At 49.4% G+C, this 20,413-nt stretch overlaps 1 protein-coding gene across 1 annotated transcript in view; it reads left to right on the forward strand.

Moving 5' to 3' along the window:
• LOC148216031 (maestro heat-like repeat-containing protein family member 7) overlaps nt 1–18,416 on the forward strand; it is a 32,710-nt gene extending 14,294 nt beyond the window's left edge. Inside the window, exons 9-22 of the mRNA XM_088140884.1 lie at nt 424–539; nt 1,089–1,241; nt 1,770–1,930; nt 2,641–2,770; nt 4,022–4,200; nt 5,046–5,183; nt 6,126–6,240; nt 8,365–8,505; nt 9,188–9,352; nt 10,643–10,798; nt 12,089–12,211; nt 13,807–13,906; nt 16,006–16,071; nt 18,139–18,416. Coding sequence (XP_087997010.1) covers nt 424–539; nt 1,089–1,241; nt 1,770–1,930; nt 2,641–2,770; nt 4,022–4,200; nt 5,046–5,183; nt 6,126–6,240; nt 8,365–8,505; nt 9,188–9,352; nt 10,643–10,798; nt 12,089–12,211; nt 13,807–13,906; nt 16,006–16,071; nt 18,139–18,416 — 2,021 coding nt within the window. The remainder of the gene's footprint in view (nt 1–423; nt 540–1,088; nt 1,242–1,769; nt 1,931–2,640; nt 2,771–4,021; nt 4,201–5,045; nt 5,184–6,125; nt 6,241–8,364; nt 8,506–9,187; nt 9,353–10,642; nt 10,799–12,088; nt 12,212–13,806; nt 13,907–16,005; nt 16,072–18,138) is intronic.
• Nucleotides 18,417–20,413: the final 1,997 nt, after the last annotated feature.

A 20,413-nucleotide genomic window follows, 5' to 3' on the forward strand; every position in this document is an offset into this window, starting at 1 on the left:
AAGGAAAATGTTTGGGAAGCACTGACCTAGACTAAGGATCAGGTTTAAGGAATGGCCTGAGGAATCCGCCAAGGGGCTGATGTGGCAATTAAATTAAACTTCTGAAGCCCTGAGTCCCATCTGTCACTCTTCTGACCCAGAAACTGTGTCCCGGGGCTGCAGGGGAACATCTTCAGGTTTGGCTGGGTTCAGACAACACACCAAGTCAGGTGAAGACCCAGCAGATGCGACGCCCCAGCAGGCTAAACTTGGCCGATCAGTTTGTTGGTTCCTGGTGGGACCCCCGCCATAATCTCAAGCTAAGTTTGCAAAGCCAGGGAATGAGTTACAGGTGTTGTGTGAAGTCGGCCACTCGTTTAAGAGGTCCAAGAGCTACACGGGAGTGAGGCGTAGTGGCTAATGCTGGATTCTGCTGTCTGCCAGTTGCAAGATTGGACGAGAATAATATCCACACCGAAGCCATTAAGTGGAAGCACAAGGAATTTCTGGAAACGTGGAATCCGCTGGTTTTCCTCAAAAACCCTTCCAGAGTCGCTGAGGTAAATGGAATGAATGGAGCCCCGCACCATGCCCAGCCCTGGCCACAGCAGAGACGTTACACGAAAAACCCTAAAATGTTGGTTCTTGGTTTTTTATTTCACTTACCTGAAGGTTTCTATCCCACCCTTCAAAGGCACCTGAGTCGCTTACGGCTTTTAAGACCAAAACAGAACGTTGCATGGTTGAGAGATCACGTTTTGGTCGAAGACCATGTTAAAAATATTTACAATTACCCAACTGTCTTTCCTTACCTGGAAAGGAAAGGAAAGGAAAGGAAAGGAAAGGAAAGGAAAGGAAAGGAAAGGAAAGGAAAGGAAAGGAAAGGGAAGGGAAGGGAAGGGAAGGGAAGGGAAGGGAAGGGAAGGGAAGGGAAGGGAAGGGAAGGGAAGGGAAGGGAAGGGAAGGGAAGGGAAGGGAAGGGAAGGGAAGGGAAGGGAAGGGAAGGGAAGGGAAGGGAAGGGAAGGGAAGGGAAGGGAAGGGAAGGAAAGGAAAGGAAAGGAAAGGAAAGGAAAGGAAAGGCCCTTCTTCCTGCTCTGTCCTCCTCCAGGTATTTGGTGTCTACTTCAGCCCCAGAGAAAAAACGGATTTCATCCTGACTGCCCTGGATGGGCTGACCGAGGCCTGTGGTCATTCTTCTTCGGCGACTACGGAGGCCCTTCTTGCCAGCATTGCCAGGAACTGTGGTCCAGAAATAGAGAAGGTGAGCGAGACCCCCAAAGCCTGGGGAGGCGGGTCTGAGCGCCAGGAGATGAAGGGGTCAGTTCTTGGACTGTAAAGGCGAGGGGAGAGAGAGGTACTCTCAGACTTGCAAGATTCTCTCACTGTAACCTTGCAGTAAAGGTAGAGTTAGTACTCACGGTTGGAACTTCTGGACTCCCTCTAAGGGCTGAGATCAGTCTTGCAAGTCTGGAAGTAGATCCTTCCCCCGTCACCTTTGCAGACCAAGAAACCAGGGAGGGTCTCTTCTGAGATGTTCGCCACACTCCCATTGCTTCTGCGGGCTCAGCTGCCTCTTATCTGACTGTTGCCCAGCCTGCTGCTCCTCTTCCTCCTCCTCCTGCCTCTCAAGGACATTCTCACAGACCATTACAAGAGCAGAACCTTTTGGAGAAAGTTGAGTCTGAGGGAGCCGGTGATTTCTTGCATGAGGGACAACCACAGGGCTGCCCTCTAAACAGGCTTGCCTCTCCTTGAAGCTTGCTCCCTCCAAGTCCTCCTGTCCTTCCAGGTACCTGATATCGTAGAAGGCATCTGCAGCCGTTTGGACCTGATCCGTCGGCCCAGCACCAGAAGACTGCTGATGAAGTTGGTGGGGCTGTTGGCGGGCCGGACCAAGCATTTAGACACAGTTATCTCAAGTCTTCTGGAACATTCCTTCCCAACAGACAGGTGCCAAATGCATCCTTCCAGCCCTAGTACGAAAACTGTAGCAATGCTTCTGTGGCAACTTCTGCTCCTCGTTTGGGGCCTTAAGCCAACCCCCAAGCATAAGGGTTGGCCTAAGACCTCCTCCAGATGTGTTGTGGTGATAACTCCCATCATTCTCAGCCAGAACCGCCCATGGCATTCAGGAGTTGTGTGTTGGATGTATTGGGAGGCCCCATCAGGAGAAAGCAAGAGTAGGCTGGGATTCAATGCACCCAGAGTCTTCTTGGAGTTGGGTGGCCTTAACAAATCCAGTCAAGCAATTCAAGAGGCAGCATGTTCCATTGTGACCCATACATGTCATCTGGGTCACTAGTAAGGTATGTTATAGCTGGAGTCAGACATGTTAACTCCTAAACCCAGGCTAAGAAAACTCAATTGCTTTGGCCCCCAAATAAGCCATATGGTCGCTTAATGTGATGGCATAGTTCACACACCGTACTAAGACAACAGTCAGGTTCCCACAACAATCATCAGCTATCCAGCCCCACAGTAGCCTAGACTAGCATGTTGTATGAACTCTGCCTACACATTGTTTTGAATGACAAGTAGCTTAAAAAAAGATCAGGGCCCTTGGATCACATCCACCCATTGATGTGCCCCTCAAGGAGAGAGGCTGAGATCTAAAAAGTACCCAACCTTGGTTGTTCCCCCAACCTTCCTCCCATTTGCAGCAATTCATCTGATCTGTGGCGGTCCCTCTCGACCGAGGAAGTTGCAGAAGAACACCTTCTGGAGAACTTGCTTACCAGGCTGAAGAACCACCATAGGTCGGAGCTGCAGGCTTCTTCCCTATCCATCTCTGTGAGTTAGACCTCGCCTTTCTTTCAGAGATAGCTGGGTTCCAGGTCCTGGTTTCATTGGGAGAGTCCATAATTTGGGCCAGTACCTTATTTAGGCCAATCTCAGGGTCACAAAAATGGTTGGCCAATCTTTGAGTTGTTCTACCACTTCACCAAGCAAGATGGTCAGGAGAATGAAACAGAAAAATTAAAAATGGGTGGGGGGAATAGTCAACATTAAAGCTACAGAGGCCTCATTGAGTCATAACCATCAACATAAAGAGCAGGGTTCCCATGCCTGCTCTTGGAAACTCAACAGGGTCAGATGTTCATGACCATCTTTAGTTGACACATACACCCTGGAAACACCCCTGAATGTTTGGAATGGTCAATTCCAGTTATTTCTAGAACTCTCTCCACCCATTAGGTGAAATGTCCTGATTAGAAATTAAGGGCACCCCCCAGCTCAGAAATTGCTTCCCAAAGCTGCCTTTACCAGCCTGGTGCCCCTCAGGACCTTCGGTGGACTGTAATTCCCATTCTTCCCATCTCTGGGATGAGGATGTTTAGCACCTCCAGAAACACCTACATCCCTAGAAAAAAATATTTAAGATAACATTCCTTCTACTGCAAAGAGCATGCTCTAAGGACCGTCATACTGGGGGAGCGAAGGGGGTGAGAAATTTGGAAAGTGCCCGTAACAGAGCTCTGTTCCAGAAATACACCTTCCTCCCAGCAGGTGGCACCCTCTGCCAGTTTTGCCTGATCTTGGAAACTCAGAAGGGTCAGACCGCCCTTAAGGCCTGGAGCGGACACCACCAGGAAATCCCTAGGCTGATGGGGAAGTTGAAAAACCTCCTAGAAGATGTTAGTGCAAACCCACAATGCGAGGATGGGTCCCTGAAGTTTATAGAAGTTGAGCCTGACCCAAGGGAGACTTTAATTTCAGTTGCTGCCCAGAAGCTAGGCTCAGAAGTTCAGTAAGATCAGGCCTGGGTAATACTTGGATGGGAGACCACCAGGGCTGTAGTCCAGAAGACAGGAATATCCCCTTTCCTAATGCTGGCCAGAAAATGGCATAGCTGTGTCCATAGCCTCACGGCTGGCCTCCGGGGTCCTTCCCTGAAACAGTCTCTGCCCAGAAGCTATCTTCCAAGACTGGTGGAGTAGGACATCTCAGAAGGACCAGGTCACCCGCCCTGCAAAGGTAGACTAGATCCTGCTCTGCTTAAGAGCTCTCTCCATCCCTTTGCTTCTCCCCATCCCTCTGCAGTTAACCCAGGCTCTCTACGAGGTGATCTCCGTTCCCGAATCCAGGAACGTCACCCAGCGCCTTTTTCCAGAGCTTCTGATGACGTTCCTTGTGGAGCTTTATTTCAGCAGTCGGGGAGATGCTTTGCTGGAAGTGGATTTCCTCCAGAAGCAGTGTGGGCAGGTCAAAAGCCCAGCCAGGTGCAGCTCTGTAGGGAATTCTCATCTCCCTGCCCCCAACTTTTTCGGCGTTACACAGTATGGGCACTATGGGGCCTCCCATTCCCACTCCCAAGCCAGCTCTGGGCCTCTTAAAATGGGGGGAGGATTAGAAAACTTCTCAGTGTGAGAATCTTTTAGGAGATGCAGATGGATCCTCCATGTACAGAAGCAGTATACAGGCACAAAATACAGGAGGTTTGCATCTTGGGTCATCTGGCCACCCATGTGGGGTGACGTGGTTCTGGGTGGAGAAGAGGACGTGTCCAGCAGGGCCATAACGCTTGGCTTGATCTTGCAAAGCGATTCTTGCTCAGGAAAAGAGCCAGCGTTAGAAAGGCAGAAAATCCACAGCTATTAACCGGTCCAGAAAGTTCTCCCCCCTCCCCAGTGAGGGGTGCAGTCTAAGGCCGTAAGGGCCCTCCTCAAATTTTGGAGGCAGATCCAGACTCCCTCCAGATATAATGTTGGATCTGGCAAGGAGATTATCAAACCGGAAGACAGTAATTATATTCTCCACGGAATTAATTCAGTTCTAAGCAAAACTGCACCCATTCAGTCAGACCCAGCCAAACATTAGAGTTGGTCTGGAATTGGGGGGCACCTGAATCAATCAATCAATCAATCGTTTTTTTTCCTGCTGGCCTTGCAGCTACAGAGGCCGCTCTAAAGCCGGGGGCAGCCCTTTGATTAACCATCTTGCCCAGCCTGATGGCACGCTGTTCCTCCGAATCCTTCCACTCTGCCCTTCCTCTTCCAACTCCCCCGCGCCCGGGAGGAAGAGCAAGGAGCAAAGGTGATGAGCCAGTCCTTCTCTGCCCCTCTAGTTTTGCCACGAAAGCCATCAAGCTCCTCCTGATCCGGATCGGATGCCGCTACGAGGTGACGTTTATGGAAAAGACGCGGGGCTGGACGATGCTCCAAAGTGCCCGGGAATCGCTCCAGGGTGCCACCCTCCTGGCCAGGTCAGCCTGCAGCGGAGAGCGCAGCCAAGGAGAGGCCCTTCACCCACAGGGTTCCCATAACCCACAAACGCGTCCAGAGGGGGAATGTTCTTTGGGATTTAGCATGTTGTAGGGACCCAACCGTCAGGATCTGCTCATTTAATCCACAGTTAAGCCAGGGGTCCGGTGGCTGAGGGAAGGGGTTAGCCATCAGCACCTCTGGGATGCCCACTAATTTCCCTTTAAAAAACAAAAAAATACACAACATTCAAGAGCGCAGTGTCTGAAAAACAGCCGCATTCTGCATGATCGCTGCATTCATGCAGCAGATTGGCCATTATTTTAATAAGGTTTACTTGTATAATTTGTCACCTGGAACATCATGGGGAATTACACAGTGGGGCCCACATCCTGAAGAGGCTCTGGGCTCCTGGCCATGCCCGAACTCAGCTGCAGCTTGGGCCAAAGCTGTGACGCAGTCCTGCAATTTAGAAATCACCTTCAGCCTGTCGTCCGTGGGGAGGAACAACATACCTGTCCTTTAGAGATCCTCGCGGACAGACTCTGGACCCAGAGGACAGGCGGGGTGAAAAGTCTGCTCCAAGGCCAGCTGAAGGCCGGGGTCTGTCCACAAAGATCTGAAGCTGGAAATCTGGATCCAGGAGCCGCTGCCCCAGCCCTGCCCACATAAAGGGACTTGAACGGAAGAACATCAAGATCCAGATCATACATGCACCCCGATATTCCAAGAAACAGCCAACCTCTAAAGGAGATAAATGTCTTCCCTGCAAATGGCCCACGGACGGTCTCCAGAATTCACCCTCTTCCTCTAATTCCTGGGCACTTGCATCAGGGAACAAATACAGATTGGAGACATACAGGAGAAAGTGCGGTGGAGGACAAGTGTAAATCTGCATCATCTTCTTCTTCGGGGTGGCAGTGATGCCCTTCTGTATCTTCCAGAGCCATGCTGCATTATGCTTGCCCTGAGATTATGAGGGTCCTGGATTTGCTATTTTCCGTCCTCGGCAAAGGCACTGACGAACACAAGCCCACCACCATTGCCTTCTTTGTCGAGGTAAGGAGCGTCTGGCTGGTGTTGGAAAATTCACGTGGGTGATTTACAGTTTCGTTTGCACCTAGCATGCACACACTCCCAACTGATCTCGCTGTCCAGATCAGAGCAGGCACACGCATCGCTCAGTTCAGCCAGCAAAAATACAGCTTGATGTTTATTTATTAAACATCAGCAAAGATCAGAAACATTTACCTGGCAAGGGTTAAAAAGGGCAGAGAGTTTAATATCAAAAATCTACATTATCTATATCAGTTTCTCAATCTTGGGCACCCTGAGATGAGCTCCCAGAATTCCCCAGCCAACACGGTTGTTGCTAAGAATTCTGGGGGTTGAAGTCCACACACCTGGAAGTGGGCCAGCTTGAGAAATACTGACCTAAATCTGTATGTCAAGAGGCGCAGAACTTTCCAGGGCCACTGGAAACAAAACGGTTGGGCATGGACCTTCCCAAAGGGAGTGGCTGTTGGTTATTCCAGCTTTAACCCTTTTATGTACATAGAGGTGGACAGTAGGACACCAGGTGGTCCCACTCTTATTCTGCACAGTGAAAGAAACAATTTGGTGGACAGAGGTAAGAGGTGAAGGTGAAGAACATGAGAATATGATTGGGATCCTACCAAAGAGAGCTCTAGTCCAGCAAACTATGGATCCCAGGATCTCCAAGCAGAACGGGAAGGAAAGCAGGGGGATCAGCCCACGCACATACAAAACAGGTGGGGCTTTCATCACAACACCACACCCGCCATCTTGCAGATATTTTGATGCACACACCCCTTCTGGAGGACCTGAAGGAAAGCCATTGATGCTTCCAAATATGGGATCTCTGCTTTTGAAGGATCTGCACTTAGACCTCTGACTGAGAGCCAATGAGGACCTTCTCTCTGCCGCTGTGTTTAATTCCCTTTCAATTCTGTCCAGAATGGAGTCCCTTCCTTTTACTGAATCAGGTCATTAGTTAATCAAGCTTATAGGCTGCCTCTTTTGCAGTCTCGACTCTAGGCAGCCTGCAAAGAAGAGTGATAAAAGAGAAAGCAACAATGAAAAAGGGAAGAAGGAAAAAAAAGAAAACGAGTGATCACAAAATTATCCAACACCCATGTCAGGGAGAACAACATGACCAGTTACAAAAGCATATGAATAGAGGGCCAGATCACCTGTTGCTCTCTCTCAGGGTCTTTTGGGATCCAGCAGAGTTGGAAGGGGTCCTTGAGGCCATCCAGCCTAACCCTTGCTCAGGTCAGGAATCCAAGTTAGAGCCTCTCCATCTGGTGGATGTCCAGCTTCTGCTTGAACAAAGAAGGTGTAATGGGCTGTGAGAATAACCTTGAGGAAGAGGAGGAACAGTAGCAGCCAAGGCAAGGTCAGATAAGAAATTCACTCCTTTGGGGGTGTTCAAGTCTGCTCTCCCTCAAAGGGAGAGTCTTGCAACTCTGAATGTGCCTCCCCTTCCCCTGCCTTTATCCCAAAGAGAACTAGGGAGAGTCAAGTCTGAGATGCTTCCTCAAATTACATTTCTGCTTTGGACTCAGATTTCTCTTATCTGACCATTGCCTTGGCTGCAGCTCTTCCTCCTCTTCCCCAAGGTTATTCTCACAACCCATTACAGAAGGAGACCTCTCTGGGTCATTGGTCCCACGGTCCAACTGCTCTTACTGTGAAGTTTTTTCTGACAATTTCCAACATGGGGTATCTGGCTTCCTGTCACTCCTGCCATCCAGCACTCTGGAATGATGGAGAATGGTGGAGAACTTCCGACCCTTCCATTGCATTGGTGACCTTGTTCGGGTCAAGAGTGATGAGAAAAGGTCTCCAGATCATGCCTAAACGTTATACTCTTCTGGCATTTTCCTCTCCCAACTCTTTCCTCCTAAAGAGTTATTTCAGTCCTGAAGACTTAAAGGACAACTTGTTCTTGTGGTGTCAGGGTTTTAACTGGAAAGAAGACATTTCTTCTTTGCATACTCTTCTTCCATATGAGCCCCACCAAAATGAATCTGAACCATATGAAGATGTCTCCCTTCTACTGACATGCTACGGCCTCAAGTCGCTGTTTTTGCTGAGTAACATGGTCCCCTTTCTCTCCCCTTCTGTCTCTTGTGATGGATTCTCCATCTTGAACCTCAGTTACTTCACTACCAAGAGATAGATCAGCTCCCCTCAGACCAGATCTTTGAGAGCCTTGAGGAATGGACCCGAAACCCCAGTCCAGATGTCCGTTCTCTTGCCCTGCGAGCCCTTGGCATCCTGGCCATCCATCCAGACAAGGTGAGGAAGCAGCTGTGGGCTGGGAAGTGACCCCAATTCTTGGGAGGGTCTTTGATTCGAGCCTTATGGACCTGGTCCAGTTTTTAGGCAAAAGAGATCTTTCCCCTGCATTTGCAAGCTAGTCTTAACTGTAGGTGTAGGTGCCAGGGAGACAGAAACCGGGCATGCAGGGTTGAGAGAGGATGTCAGAAAAGGTAAGACATTAAGATGTTCCTCCCAGCATACCCCAGTCCCACTTCTGTATAAAACAATGAGCACACTTCTGCTCACAGACATCTTCACTATCTTTGACATATGTTCATACCTTGCAACAGCCCATATACTACTCACTATCTTTTGACCAGCATTCCCACATCTTAAAAATTGATGTCAGGTTCAGCCCAAAGAACTCCACAAGACAGTGCAATGCAGTTCTGTTGCGTTTATTAGCTTCCACCTCAAGACAGAAATCTCTCCAGACTGAACCTAAGTTCCCAAGCCAGCAAGCCCCAACACCGTGAATTCCTTAGGGTGGTGCCAGTCTCATCTTCTTAACCTTCTCACGCTCCTGCTGGCGGCTAAGGAAACGCTTATCTCCCTGAGCATGGCCTTCATAACACCATTCCATCACAGTTATTTAGGTATTGTGCAAAGTTGAGAAAGGAAAAAGGCATTGATGATCATCAGCGTTTCCTATCTGCAGGTGGAGGAAGTCAAAGTCTTGATGCCCACCCTCTTGGGGAGCCTGGAGGAAACGGACGGTGACGTTGTCATGGAGGGCATCACTGCCCTTCAGAACCTTCTGAAGTTCATGCAGAGGAACGACGTCGTTATTCTGGCAGAGAAGCTCCTTCCTTTGTTTAGCACTGTAAGACCCTCTACGCGGGTGGCTCCATCAAGGCCCTATTCCCATTTCTATGGCTCCCCAGGTCCTGTTTCCTCTGAACTCCTATCCTGTGGCTGGGCTCCCTTGGTCTCCTCTCCCACACTGGCCCTGGAAAAGTAGAAACCGGTCAACAACAATCCATAAGACCCAGCTGCAGAATGGATTGAAACCATAGTTAGGACCAGGGACTCAGAAATCAGATTCTGAACCATAGCCCCATCTCCTGGAGAACATCAGGCAAGGATTGGGGGCTGTGACTGCTTCCCTTAAACCACCCCAAAGAGGCTGCATCACCTGATTCCCAGGGATGTTGGTATTTGCTCATTGGGACAACAGAAACAGACTGGTGTACCTTTCTTTACAACAGTGTTTCTCGACCTTGGGAACTTTACGATGTGTGGACTCCAACTCCCAGAATTCCCCAGCCAGCATGGCTGGCTGGGGAATTCAGAACAGTTCACTGCTGAATCCCAAAAGAGCGGATAAACCATCACGGATCCAAGGCAATGAATATCAGGCAATGAGGTTCAACCAAGGTCACTGAAGGTGTGATGGCGAGTTGACAGGGAAGGTCCAAAGTCAGGAGCTACCCCTGCTTCATCAGGACTTGGGGCTTTCCCCTCATGGGCCACAATGGATCGATGAATACTCTGAATACAGGGAACCCTTTAATGTTAAGACCACCGGGCTGCATTCAGACAGCGTGTTTCATTTGGTAGCCAGGATGTTCAGCGTTTGCCCATTGAATCAGATCCTAGTCAAAGGGGTGAGTTCATAAAACATGCTAAGTCACAATGAAATGAATCAAGGGTAGCCGTAACCAAGCATGGCATGTTCTGCAAATGTTCAGCTGCTAGGGCAGTGTTTCTCAACCTTGGCAACTTTAAGATGGGTGGACTTCAACTCCCAGAATTCCCCAGCCAGCCTGCTGGCTGGGGAATTCTGGGAGTTGAAGTCCACCCATCTTAAAGCTGCCAAGGTTGAGAAACACTGTGCTGGAGCTTGACTTGACCCAGTTCAGTGGGTTATGTGAACTCAGCCTTTGCTCTTCAAATGGGGCTGGTTTTATTGAAGAATGATGTGAGATGGAAGCTTGGCAGGTGAACCGAAGCCCCTTTGCCCAACCCGGGCATCTAACACAAGTCAGCTCTCTTTGCAAGACTGCCCCTCCTTTGCAAAACCAAGCCTGGACCTGACCAGGTGTATCTGGGGGGGCGCAAACGCAGCCACGCCCTGAGGCCCTCTCCGTGGTGCTGCTGCTGTCGTTCGCAGGCAGACGCAAAAGTGCGCAACTCTGCCATTGCCCTCTTTGCCGAGCTGCCCAACATGGTGAAGAAGAAGGAGAAGTATCTAATTCAGGAGCAGGTGACCCAAAGTCTGATCCCGCTGCTGCTTCACCTGCAGGACGAGGAACCGGAGGTCGTGAAGGTGAGTTCCCAGCTGGATGCCAGCCGCTCTGCCCTGTGCAGATCCCATGGGGAAGGGGGTCCTTTAAACTGCATTGTTATTATTTTAGATTTTTTTTTTTTATCCCTCCTGTATTATTTTTATAGATAAGGTGGCAAACGTACCTAATGCTCTTTCCTCCTCCTATTTTCCTCTCAACTCTCTGTAATTTGTCAGCTACACTGTGCGGATCTCAACATCCTGAACATTTTCCCCCACATTTGGGGGGGGGGGTCTTTAAGGAACACATTTCTACTCCCCTGTGAAGGTCTCAGCATCCTGAACATTTCCCCCCACATTTGGGGGGGGTCTTTAAGGAACACATTTCTACTCCCCTGTGAAGGTCTCAGCATCCTGAACATTTTCCCCCACATTTGGGGGGGGGGTCTTTAAGGAACACATTTCTACTCCTGAAGGCACCTAAGGCAGGCTGGAAAATACAGGACCCTTCAGAATCCAAACAGGGTTGCCCTGGCCTTTTAATAGTCAAGGGGGCGGTGAGGCTGGGTTTCCTTTTATAGACTTATTTAAAAGATCCGTGTGGCCGCCCATCTTAGAGCACAACTCTGGGTGACTTGCAACAGTACTAAAACTACAAACCATAAAGCCCAAAACTAACGACCTTGGCCTGTGTAAGTCTCTGCCCTTTCTACCAGATGCGGAACAAATTATTTTAAGTGTGTTATTAATGTATTATGATGGTTATTTTTAAAACGTTATAATTTTTTTTTAATTTACTGGGCAGCTTAAAGCGGTCTTGCCGAACATTTGGTGAGTTCAGAGTCAGTGAGTTAGTTTGTTAATTAAATTTTTACTCCACCCGACTCTCAGCAGTTCTGGGTGGTTCGCAATTAAAAGCAATCAGAACGATAAAATAATGTGACAATAAAAAAAAAAGAAAGAACAGAATATGGTAAATCTGGACAAGAAGCAAAGCAACCCCACATTTCCCAGAAGGGGGCTTCGGCCCCCCTCGCCAAAGGCCCGGGCAAAGGGCCAGGTGTAACATTCAGAAATAACATTCAGAAATACAGCTCAGATTAACAGCAGATCAGAGACTGCAGTTCCTTGTTTACAGACTGTTACCCACCTCCCTGCTCCCGGGCTGTCTTTGCAAGCCAAGGATCCAAAAGAGAAATTACAGTATTAAAAAAAGGGGGAGGCAAGAAGGGAGCCGCATGGGCGAATGTGAGCGGATGCAGCAGTGCCCTCTGGCCAACAGCTTGCCCGCTCCTTGGACTTGCGGTTGGCACTTTGTACCTGTTCCCGCAGGGCTGCCAGGATGCTCTTCTTAGGTGTTTTCGGTTTCTGGGTTGGTCCCTTCCAAAGAAGATTAGCAGCAAGAAAGCCTGGCACGATCACCCTCTGATCCCAGAGTCCCTCTGCCGCCAGATTGTGAGTCACGCTTCCTCCCTTTTGGAAAACGCACCGGACGGGCCCCTCTCTCTTCGCGTGGGGAGGCGGAAGGGAACCTGAAAAGCTGCAGCTGTTCCCCAGTTCCACCCAGGACGTCCACTCTGGAACCCCTCCCAGGGATCCCCTGTTTGCTGCTCTTATTTCTCTTTCCAGAGGTTTAGATTTGGAGCCCACACGTCCAAGCATCGGCCCGTCCACTAGTTTTACATTCGTAAAGTCCAGCGTTTGGGAGCAGGTGGGGCACAAAAATAGGGACTGGCCCAGGATTGCCAGGGAGCTCCTGGCTGGGCTGTGATCTGAGTAAAACTTCTAACAACTCTGGCCTTCCCCACCCAGAGACCCCCCAGTAAACACTGCATTTCAATCTGCAGAGTCCCCAGCTCACTTACTCTCTGCAGCATCTCCTGTTCTAACGCTGGCTCCAGAATGAAATGCGTACAGACTGAGGGTCAGGAGTCACGGCAGAGACAAGGAGCTGGGTCCAAAACCTTCCACGGAAAGTGAGCTTCCTCCCCAGACCCCCCAGGCCCATGGCTGGATGAGAGAGTTGAGCCCCTGAGCTCAGAATTACTTGCTTGCTTCCAAGGCCACACGCTGGCAGCAGGACTGACGTAGCCCTTGGACAGACAGCGAGTGTTAAACTCCTGGTCAAAAATTTAGCAGGACAGACCAAGTGTGAGAGCAGGATTAGATCTCACTGATACAGCTGAACCAAGTAGGGTTTGATTCTAAAAAGGTGCTTCACAGCACACAACAATGAGGATGAAGTACCCATTTGTAACTCTTTAAAGCAGCTGCATCTTTTCAGAGAGACATGGCTGCTTTAACGAGTAGCAGACTCCACAGAGGTTCAAATGGGCCATGGTTATGTTACTTCAGCATGGGGATGTGAACATAGCCTCTGTCTGTAACTCTGTGGAGCCTACAACACTCAAAAGCAGTTGTGTCTTTTCCACTGTGTTCTCACATGCCCCCAAACACCATTTGGGATCTAGATAAGACAGTTTGAAACCAAGTCATAAAAGATTTTAGGCTAGGCATTATAGCAACGTAGAACAATCTTTGTCTTGTCCTTGGAAGCTCTGTCTTAAGACCGAACAGGGCATGTTCCTCCACTCTGGTCCTGACTAATATTGTCCTGTTGCAAATTTGTGACTCCTATAGTCTCAAAGATCAGTCCTTCTACTCTGTTAACCAAAGTAAAGAGGGAGGACTGCCAGTGAACTCCAGAATAAATCTAGAGGAGCATCATCCTCAACTCAGTCTCTTCCAGACATGGTGGATTCCTTCCCGTCATCTCCTGCCAGCCATGATTGGGGTGATAGGAATTGTAATCCCACACATTGGAAGGATTCTCAAGTTGAGGATGGATATGTTCAGCCGGTATCCAATATTCAATTTTGGAAGTTGGTTGAGAACCAGGATAAGTCCAACCAAGTGGGACAGGTCAGACAGACAACCAAAAAATAGTTTATTTGCCCAATATGTCCAAAGGACCTTCACCATCAATGTTTCAGTTGCTTCTGCCCATGGTCAGAAAATGCTTTGTTCCTTTCTCTCTGTGCCTTTGACAGTCCTGGAAGGTAAAGACCATTCCTGCCATCTTGCTCCAGTGCCTGGATCATCTTCAGTGTCCCCAGGTTTCCATCCGGAGAGCAGCTACCATCTTTATCGGTGAGTGCAGAAGAAGTTACTTTGCGAGTGGTTTCCTTGGCTGATGTCTTCAACAACCTGAGAAGGACAAGTCAGGGAGCTGCAGTGGGAGGTCTTCTTCCAGACTGACGGGAATGAGATCAGCAAACGTGTGCAAATGAGGATCAATGTGAGAAATGCATGATTTACTTTCCGGCAGCCTCGTGGTGGAACAGAAGGACCCAGAATTTGGTGGGAGCAACAGCTGGTGTAACTGTATGTGGGAATGACCCTGGGAGAGAGGAGGAAGAGCTGCAGGCTAGGCAGTGGTCAGATAAGAGGCAGCTGAGTCCACAGAAGGAATGGGACGAGGCAAAGGTCTCAGAAGGGACCCTCCCCAGTTTCTTGGCCTATAAAGGGGGGGAGAGAAGTACTTTGAGACTTGCAAAATTCTAACCTTATAATAAAGTAGAATTAGTTCATCTGGGCATGCTTCCTGTCTGGACTACCTCACAAGGGTGACAATGCTCTTGCAAGTCTCAAAGTACATTTCTCCCCCCTCACCACAACTCCAGAAACAGGGGAGGGTCCCTTCTTTGACACACCCCCATTCCTTTTGCAGGCTCAGCTGCCTTTTATCCCAACTTTCCCCTGGCTGTGGCTCTTCCCTCTGTGCCCCAAGGTCATTCCCACATGCCAATACAGCTGGGAAACAAGGATGCTTAACCCCCGTAACCACCCCGGAGCCATCCCTTGGTCAAAATCATGTCTTCCCCCCTACTGTTTCCCATGTGTAAAAAATGTTTGTGCATGTTCTTTCTCTCGTTAAGGAAATCCATACTTGGAAGCAAGGAAGGTTAGCAGGGGAAACCCAAAATCCCTTGACTGGATTTGAGACATATGCAAACCGTTTGCACCCAGGGAGGCAGAATTAAGGACTGCATTATATCCAGAAAAGGAGACCACTCAGTGTAGCCCACGGGTGCCAGTTGCATAAAATGGCCCTCTTGCTCTCTGCGCCATGATTGGCAGAGAAGAGACAAAACTGCTCGGGCTCCCCAAGACTCCCTTATTGCCACCCCATGTGTGCCCCGGTTTGGAAGAATTTCAAGACTTACAATCTCCTGTATTAGGAAGATAGGATGATGGTCCTTAGGGCAGGAGGTAACCCAAACTATCTTGCAATCAGGAGTGCCCCCAGGATGAGGCCCATCCGGGTGGAACCCCCAGGAGAATTCCCAAGCCCCCAACACTGGGTTTGGGTTTTAGAAGTTGATCCTACCAAGGGTGTGTGACCCCAAACCGCAGGGCTTGCTTGACTGACACTCTTTACAGGGCCCATCTAGCACAGGCCAATTCTCGTTTGTGCTGGAGACGTCATTCATTTGCATCCAAATATCCCAGAATCGGCCTTTTCCCATTCCTGGGATTTAGGTTGACTCTTAGGGGAACTTTTAATCGTACATGATTGCTCATGCATCTTCTGGACAATTCCCTCAAAGTCCCAACAAGAAGGGGCACTTCCAACTCAACGTGTGCCTTTGAGACAACATGGTCTTCTTCAGAACAGCTGGCCTGTGCTTTGGACGAAGGGGATATTTTTCCCCAAGGAGAAATCCTGTATGGCAGGGTTCCTCAACCTTGGCAATTTTAAGACGGGTGGACTTCAACTCCCAGAATTCAAGGCTGGCTGGGGAATTCTGGGAGTTGAAGTCCACCCGTCTTAAAGTTGCCAAGGTTGAGGAACCCTGCTGTATGGCTTCTGGCTCGCTGAACCCCCTGCTCAGCTTAGAGGGTTCACTGCTATTTCAGCTCCCACAGCCACCGTAATCTAGGAACTATATAAACTGATTTAAAAAATAAATTAATAAGTAAACTATCCCCAAAGTAATACACCCCATGGGATTCCCGGGGAAACACGAGAGGTTGGGGACGGCAACTCAGCCCCCGTGGAGAACAACCTGGGAAGAAGCATTTCAGAGATGGAAGATGCCCGTTTCCAAGATTCTACATTCACCCCGGATGGGCCTTGCGGGCCAAACGTTCTTCCAACCCGATCCATGGACGTGAAGCCTACCAGAGCTCTTCCAGCTGTAGGCCCCAACCTCTGCGAGACTCAGCTGGCTCCCTCTGTCTTTCAGGATGCGTCGCTCAATGCGCAGAGCCCGTGGCCATTACTCAGGAAAATAAGGACTTGATATTCCTCTGTAAGTAACAGCCACATGGCTCTTGGCTACTGCGTGTTGGGGACGTTCCTGGGGAGGTTCAAGGACGCTTCCGTTGCCCTCCGGAAGGACACAGAGAAGCAAGGAGGCATGGGGGATAATTCGACATACGTGGAATGAAATTTACTCTCCTGATTTAAAGGAAGGGATCCACGTTATGGATTTGTTATCTATTTCTGGAAAGTTTCTGTATTCTAAAAATGAGATGGTGATTTACTACGTTTCTATATGGTCTACATCAATGTTTCTCAACCCTGGCAACTTTAAGACCTGTGGACTTCAACTCCCAGAATTCCCCAGCCAGCCATGCTGGCTGGGGAATTCTGGGAGTTGGTCTAAATTTAGTGATAAGTTTCAGCACTGAATTTATTTTATATTATTATCGCTGGCCATTATATGAATCTTTGGGGGGGTGTATTAATTAGTCTTTTCTTGGGGGGGTGTTTAGTTTGTTGTATTCATTACAACACCTTCTGGTTTTCTTTCTTCAACAGCATCGCGACCCTCTTTCTTTCACGGTCTAATTTTTTTGCATTGCACTATCAAAACGGTAACCAAAGGAGTCAAGATGGTGGCTTCAGCTACATGATTGCGGCGCCATGTCGACTTTCTCTCTTTTGACCTCCCCCCCCAACCCTCCCCATTCATAGGACATATTTAACCAAGTTACGAGAACGACATACACAACATACTGAGCTAGTATTCATTTTGGCCTGTTGGTGGTGGTTGAACGTATCTGGGGGGGCAGAACCAGGGTCTCCCCACTCCTAGCCCAGCGCTTTCCGCACTAACCCACACCGGCACTCTTGTTTTTTAGATTATTGCCCCTTTCTTTCCTTCAGGAGCTCAAGATGGCTTCAATAGTGCCCCCTCCTCCCATCTTGCCTACAACAGCCCTGTGAGGTAGGCTGGGCTGAGAGAGAGTGACTGCACAAAGTCACCCCCTGCATTAGCGCAGCGAGGGGGATTTGAACCTTGCTCTCCCAGTCCTAATCCAAAATACTTCCACTGACCACTCTTATTCCCCCCCAGTGTTGAGACAGGAGACATAAAATCCCCCCCCCAACATCCAGGGGACATTGACACTCCTGGTCCTGCCGCCTAAGGCTCCCTCCCTTCCTGTCCATGTCCATGTCCCGCCCATCCCAACCCAGCCCTTGCCCCATCTCAAACGGTGATATCTCCCACCACCCCAATAGCACATCCTGTTGCGAATCTGGAGTCCCTTCATTTTGCACATCATCGTGTGCAACAAGGGCCCCTTTTTGGACTTCGTCCCACACCTCTGCCACCCACCTGTCTCCACCGTCAGTGATGGTAATTCGAGAGCCTCCCTGCCCGATGGCGGATGGCTTCTCCCATGTTCTTGTCAGCCCTTCGAAGTAGACCAGACTAGGAAACCAAAGTTATAAAAGCTAATACAGGTAGTCCTCGTTTAGCAACTGCCTTGTTTACTGACCATTCGCAGTTACGACCGTGATGAAAAAGTAACTTTGTGACCAACAATTATGTGTTTTAGATATATTTATAGTTTTAATGTTTTCTGTAAGTCGCCCAGAGCCCCCTACTGAGGGGGAGATGGGCGGGGGAGAAATCCAATAAATAAATAAATAAAAATAAATAAACCCTCACATTTATGACCTTCACAGGTCTGTAAACGAAAGGAAAGATCATAAACACAATCACGGTTTCACTTATTGACCACTTCGCTTAACAACCGAGTTGTTGGTCCCAATTGTAGTTGCTAAATGAGGACTACCTGCACTACTTTTATTATAGGGCTACAGTAACAGAATCTTGCAGCTCTGAAGACACCTCCCCCCTCTCCCCCGTTATCTTCAAGAGAACTAGGAGCGTCAAGTCTGAGACGCTTTCTCCAATTACAGCTCTGCCCCAGACTTATATTTCTCTTATCTGACTGTTGTCCTGGCCGTGGCTCTTCCTCCTGTTCCTCAAGGTTATTCTCACAGCCCATTACAGTGCTTTGCACTTGGCTTCTCCGGGTCAACTGCTGCTGCTCTCTGACACCTGTGATTTCCTGTGTTTCAGCACTCTCAAAACTGCAGCAGGATCCCGACCCTTCGGTTCGCATGACCGCCTTGGAAGCCATGCAGATGGTCCAGGATGCCTGCGGGGGCCCATCCAGTGCGCTTCGAAGCCAGATCAACTTCATCCTGGAGAGAGAAGAAGGCATCTTCTACCAGGGACCCTGGGACATGCCGGATCCAGCCCTGACCCACCGCTGGAATCCGACGTCCCCGGTCTCCCATCGGATCGTCACTAGCCATGTCAGGAGGAGACAGTCTGGGACCACACGCCAAACTTGACCCACTCCCATGGGGAGGAAGGCAGACCAGGGCAGGCAACTCACTCTTCGAGGGGGCGGGGGGCTGCAGAAGGGAGTCCCGACAGAGAAAGGCGGTGATGGCAGTTGTCCAGTCCCACGGTAGCGTCCAGAGATCCCAGGCAGCCCTGGCAGAGCGAATTTTGTGGTGACGCTGATCTGACCCATTTCCCTGCTGAGCAGAGCTTATTCGTTTGCATTTCTTTAGAATTTCAGTTTCTGCGGCCACCTGTTCTCCACCGCTTCGAGCAGCTTGCAAGGGTGAAAAACAACAGCAGGGACAAATTGGAGCAAGAATGAAAACCACCGTGCAGAGAAGAAGGAATCACCGTGCTTGAAAGCAGCCAACACAAACTCAATAATGGCTTTTGTTACTACGAAGTGGATGGACATGGTGGTGGTGGCTACCTTGGGTGGCCTTCCGAGGGGATGGGATGAATCCATGGAGGAGAGGTTTATCAAGGGCCATTGGCCTTGAAAACACCATGGGATCTCTTGACTGGGCCCTTCTGCCCCCCAGCACCAAATCCAGAGGAGCAATGATGCGAGAGAGGAACGTCTCCATCTCCTGCTTGGGAGCGCCCCAGAAGCATCTGGCTGGCCATGGTGAGAAAGAGATGCTGGATTGAGAAGGTTCTTGACCTGATCCAGCAAGGCTGTCCTTACGTTTTTATAACTCTGTAGCTTTGTAGGTCAAATTCAGCCCAAAGAATTGAGAGCGGAAGCTAGGGGTTCAAGATAGGTGAGCTAAAATCTACACTGGATGACCCACTGATGTTTCCAAATACTCTGTAAGGGCCAGCACACAAAAGCCTGCAGTAATCAAAGGGGCTAAATAAGAAGTGATTAAAGGACGTATCTCTGTTGGCTAGATTTACCTGTCCCAGAAGGGGTGCAACTGGCACATGAGTGAACGATGCTTCTGGAAACACCTGGCTTAAGAGCATTCCCAGTTGCAAACCTTGTCAATGAAGGGGACCCATCTGGGGTTGTGTGTTCACTGAAAACATTCATAGCCTGTTCACTGTTGAGACTTGCACTGCTTTCCAACTTCAGCAACTTTAAGCTGGGTGGACTTCAACTCCCAGAATTCCCCAGCCAGCACCTGGTCCAGAAGGATGAACTCTGTTCTTGTGATGAAGTCAGTTCTCGTCTGCCACTAACCAAGCTCAACTCCTAGGGTTTTCTTGGAGGCAGAGCTTCACCCTGCCTGCCAGTGTGCCATGTAGACACACAACCCCCAGAAACAGCCCTGACTGCAACATTGTCCGCCATGCCAACCTGGTGGCTGCAATGACAAACCAAGCGGAGGCTTTTTGTAACTGGGCTCCAACTCTTGCATTCTTTGCTACAGAACCGGGAACTGCAGGAGGCCTTTGGAATAAAAGGAATTGGGAATCTGCTGCGGAGCAGGGCAAGGAGCGAAGACCTCTGGAGCTTCATCCTGGATGGTAAGCCTCAGCATCCCCACCTAACACCCACTCCCCACTTGACCGCCCGCTGAAAAATAATAAAATTAGGGATTGCTGCCCTCTTGTGGCAACTCAGGGAACAGCACCTAGTGGTTATAAAAGCTACATCTTTCTAATTTTTTGCTATGAAATTAATCGGTGTTAATTGAAGCTAGAATCTAGAAGTCTCAGCACCAGAGTATGAGGCCCTGACAAATTAACACCTATAGCTCTCTAGTATGAGGGTGCAAACAAGTAACAAAGAAGATACACCATTGACTGATGGACGGATTGATTTGATCGATGACGTGCCATCAAGTCATTTTTGATTCTTTAGTGACCACATAGATCAGTGTTGTCCAGACTTGGCCACTTTAAGATGAGTGGACTTCAACTCCCAGAATTCCCCAGCCAGCCATTTTGGGAGTTGTGTCCTTGGTCTTCTTGTAGAACAGGGTTCCTCAACCTCGGCAACTTTAAGATGGGTGGACTTCAACTCCCAGAATTCCCCAGCCAGCCATGCTGGCTG

The sequence above is a fragment of the Python bivittatus genome, unplaced genomic scaffold (genome assembly GCF_059951505.1).
Source record: "Python bivittatus isolate LINGU-HERP-01145 unplaced genomic scaffold, Pbiv_v1 ctg000340_np1212, whole genome shotgun sequence".
NCBI classification, from domain to species: Eukaryota; Metazoa; Chordata; class Lepidosauria; order Squamata; family Pythonidae; genus Python; species Python bivittatus.